This window comes from Aptenodytes forsteri, unplaced genomic scaffold (assembly GCF_000699145.1).
Source record: "Aptenodytes forsteri isolate BGI_AS27 unplaced genomic scaffold, ASM69914v1 Scaffold2455, whole genome shotgun sequence".
Taxonomy (NCBI): domain Eukaryota; kingdom Metazoa; phylum Chordata; class Aves; order Sphenisciformes; family Spheniscidae; genus Aptenodytes; species Aptenodytes forsteri.
The window spans coordinates 1-3,954 of NW_008795884.1; the positions used below are offsets into that span (position 1 = coordinate 1).

Sequence of the window (3,954 nt, forward strand, 5' to 3'; positions counted from 1 at the left end):
ATGGTAGAGAAAGGCCTGTCCTCTGTCAACGACCAGAGCCAGACCGGCGCTGACGCCGACACATCCTCGGATGACAATGACACCATGGATGCCCAGCTGGAGGAGCGCCTGTCCCACCACCTGGCCGGCTTGCAGCAGGTCCTCACCCACCTCACCAGGGACGCCAACGCCCTCACCCGGAGGTACAGCCAGATCCTGGAGCAGATCAGCCCCAGCGAGGGGCAGCCCAGCTGGTGACCCTGCCCCGTCCGCCAGGTAAGAGCTGGGGGGGACACGGAGCCCAGGGGCACTGGGGCAAGGGGTGGCCGATGTCCCCAGGGGGTCCCCCACGCTGCAGGGGTGGGGAGCTACTGGGAAGTGCCTTGAAATGGGGGCCGTCCCCTCAAATGCTGCAGATCTCCATCTCCATGCTGAAGGAGGGCACTCATCCCATCCCTCTGTGCAGAGACTCCAGGGGTTCAGGGTCTACGGACCCGGGCTGGTGGGCCAGCTCTCTCCCTGGGATGGCCTTCAGGGTTAAGGACAGCTGCCGTTGCAGGATGGGTGCTGGTGGCACGACGGAGAAGACGTCCCCATCGCTGACCGTCGTGGGCTCTTCCCCAGCCCCGCTCACCCTCCCCGCACCGCAGCAGCTGATCTCCCAGCGCTGGCACCGCACGCCGGCGCCGGCTGGGACCACCCGAGGACCAGATGGTGCCTTATCCTCATAGGAAGAAGCATCTGGATGTGCTGGGAGGTCCGTCAGAAGAGCCACACGGCTCGTGCCCTCCTCTTTATTTTCAAAGAGTGGCACGAAGGCGGCGGCGTTGCACGGTGGCCCCGACCTCCGACGGTCCCCTGCGACTGCCGAGCCCTTTTCCAGCTGGTACCTGGACTCCGGGGGCGTTTTCCCCAATCTTTGCTAATAAAACAAGCCCTGTGAAGCCGCTGTCGGTGTGGTGCTTTCCCCTGGCTGGAGCCCTCGGGGAGTGCCCCGGCGTGGGGCGGGGGGACCCTGGCTCTGCTGGGAGGGGACTTTCCAGTGCAGCGATGGGGAATTTGAAGGGCCAAAGAATCACAAAGTCCTGGGATGGTTGGGGTTGGAAGGGACCTTCAGAGACCATCTAGTCCAATCCCCTGTTGTGTGCAGGGACATCTGCCACTAGATCAGGTAGCTCAGAGCCCCGTCCAACCACAGGGCATCCACAGCTTCTCTGGGCAACCTCTTCCTGTGTCTCACCGCCCTCATGCTAAACAGTTTTCTCCTTATGTCGACAGCAAGACCAGCAAAAGCTGGTGCCGGTTTTCTGTGCACCAGCTCTGGGCTGTGACTCTGCCCAACGCACAGCCCAGACGTGCAACAGCGAGGCGGACACCGAGCCCCACTGCTGTGCACCCAGAAGGGAGGGAGAGAGACGTCAGCCCACGTACAACGCAGTCACCAGGCTCAGGGTTCTCTTCAAAGGTCTCCCCAGGGGTGTCCCACCGCCGCTGGTGCTGCTCTGTGCCCCAAAGCTCCCCACGCCTTGCTCCTGCCCCTCAGGGTTTCTGCCCCAGAGCTGCCCCAAGTGGGGCTGAGGCTGGGGACCGCCCCCGAGGAGCAGCGGAGCTGCAGGTCTCGGCGCCTCTGGAAAGCAACCGCCCCCGGGACCCCAAACCCGTGTCTAGGATTGGGTTACGTCGGAGATTCCCATCTCCTCTCGCCTGATCAGGCCGTTCCTCCTGGCTGTCGAGACCACGTTGGCTTCGGCTTGTCCTCCCCGAGCCCGGGCCGCAGGGACGGGGTCTCCAGCCACCTGTGGCCGAGTGGCCAGCCGGGGGGCCAGGGGCTCTGGAGGGGGCAGCTGGGGGCCGGATCCAGGGCCACCCCACATCTGAAAGGGTGCCGAGTGGGTTTGAGCAAGGACAAGGACAGTCCTGGTGGTGTCAGGGGAGGCAGAGACATGGGGGCATCCGACAACAGGCGGTGCTGGGGACAACGCAGGGACACTTGGGGACACGTGCGCGGTGGCATTTTCCTCCTTCTGAGCCATGGCAGGGGACAGGCTCCCCAGGAGGATGGCGGGTCAGGGCAAGGCTTGCCCAAACGCCGAGTCTGCGGCCGCAGAGACCCGAGGATCTCATTGCACCTCCCGTGGGCTCGGCACCGACCCCGCTCCGCAGTGCTGCCGTGCTCCTCCGGGTGACTTCCCTCGTGCGTCCAAATTTCTTGCTTTTCTGGGAAGGGCGACGCCGGCATCTACAAAAGTGTTTGCCGAGCACCAAGTGCCCTGAAATGTGGGCAAACACAACTCCTCCCAGCCAGCGTGAGGATTTTGAGGCAGACCTGCCCTCGCGTCGTCCCTCGACCCTGGCAAGGCTGCAGCCGTCTGTCTTATCCAGAGAAAGTGGAGCACAAGGGGGATCTTGGGAGACACCTAAGCCGTCCCCGCATCGCAATGCCACTGCAAGTGGGGGTGTGATAGCACAGGCTAGGGGAGAAGTGGAGCTGGAAGATGGACATGGGGTCTCCATGTCCAACCCGCCTTTGGAGCTCCTCTGTCTCCGCCCAAGCACGAGGAATGGAGGGACGTCGGTTCCCGGTGAGGTGAGGACCACGGAGGAGGTGATGTCCCTCTGGTGGTTTACATGGCTGGAGCTGAAGGACAGGACCTGTGTCACCTGGAGAAGATGGCTGGCCACAGCGAGGAAGGCCTGTGGTCACCTCCAGCAATGGCTTTTCACATGGGCAGCACGCTCGGCAGCTGGAGAGGCTCCCGCTGCCCCGGGGAAGTATCGTAGTGGGACATCGGGTGCAGCGCTCACCACCGCTGTTGAACACGGCTGACGAGAGACGCAAGACGGTCCCAGAAAAGCTCTAAGACGTGGGACAGCTGGAAGGACACGCTGACGACTTACGGGCCACTTGCAATCCCCCGGGAGCCCCAGCTCCCTCTCTGCGAGCCGCTGTCTGGCCAGCCGGCCCCGGCCCCGCTGTTTCACAGGAAACTTCTGCCTGCTCCGATTGCAGGGCATTGCATCACGCTGCCCCCGGGGATGCGTCGAGCCCCGACGGTGCCCTGCTGCTGGCCACCGCTGTTGGGCATGGCTGATAAGAGACGCGAGATGGTCACAGAAAAGGTCTTTGTCCTTGAGAAACCCAGTGCCGGTCCCTGGCCGGACGAGGGCAGGCGGGGCCGATCAGGCCCTCTCCGGCGTGACAGGGGGGTGCTGGCTCCGTGCTGCCCTGGAAAGGCTCCCGGGGCACCGGCGCTGTTGCCAGCCGCCACGGGGAAATAAACTCTTCCCTTCACATCGCTGAAGCCAATCAGGATTGCAGGTTTATCTAGATCTGTTTAACGGCATCTAATTAACCAGAAAGCAGTGACCTGGGCAGGCAGGCTCAGCACCAGGAAGACAAGAGATAAAGCACAGTTTCGACCCAAACTGTTAAATAAATAAGAAATTCCAAATACCCTTCGCTAACCAGTCCCGAGAAGTCCTAACCGCACACCACCTAGAGGAGGGGGGGGCTGCCAGCACCCCCGCCCCTCCCGGGAGGGCAGGTTCCCTGCCTGCGCACCCCTGCCTTTGGATTCGGGGGTGCTCTGGCCTCAGCCGTACCCCCTGCTGCTGCCCATCGCCCGCTCGTGCGGGTGCCAGGGGGAAAGCACCCCACAGAGTCGCACCCGCACCCCCCGGCGCTGGCTCCCTGCTTGGCCACGTTGGCCATGAGCCAGCAAGGTGTTGTCCTCAGGGCAAAGACGGCCACCAGCCTCCCGGGAGGAGGGGGAGGGAGGGGATCCTTCCCCCCTGCTCAGCCCTGCTGGGACGCGTCCGGGCGCTGGGTCCAGTCCAGGCTCCCCAGTAGAGAGAGACAGGCGCCTGCTGGGGAGGGTCCAGCGAAGGGCCGTGGAGGTGACGAAGGAGCTGGAGCACCTTCCGTCTGAGGAGAGGGAGGCTGGTTGAGCTGGGACTGTTCAGCCTGGAGGAGAG

General features: G+C 63.7%; 1 protein-coding gene across 1 annotated transcript; it reads left to right on the forward strand.

The window, feature by feature from the left end:
- Window positions 1-869, forward strand: LOC103903025 (thyroid hormone-inducible hepatic protein-like). The gene is made up of 2 exons (XM_009284154.2): window positions 1-255; window positions 539-869. The coding sequence occupies exon 1, from the start codon at window positions 1-3 to the stop codon at window positions 235-237; it is 237 nt and encodes a 78-aa protein (XP_009282429.1). The 3' UTR covers window positions 238-255; window positions 539-869.
- The last annotated feature ends 3,085 nt before the right edge of the window (window positions 870-3,954 follow it).

What these genes read in the sequence shown, in the direction of transcription:
- LOC103903025 (XM_009284154.2), top strand. Translation starts at nt 1, where the DNA reads ATGGTAGAGAAAGGCCTGTCCTCTGTCAACGACCAGAGCCAGACCGGC.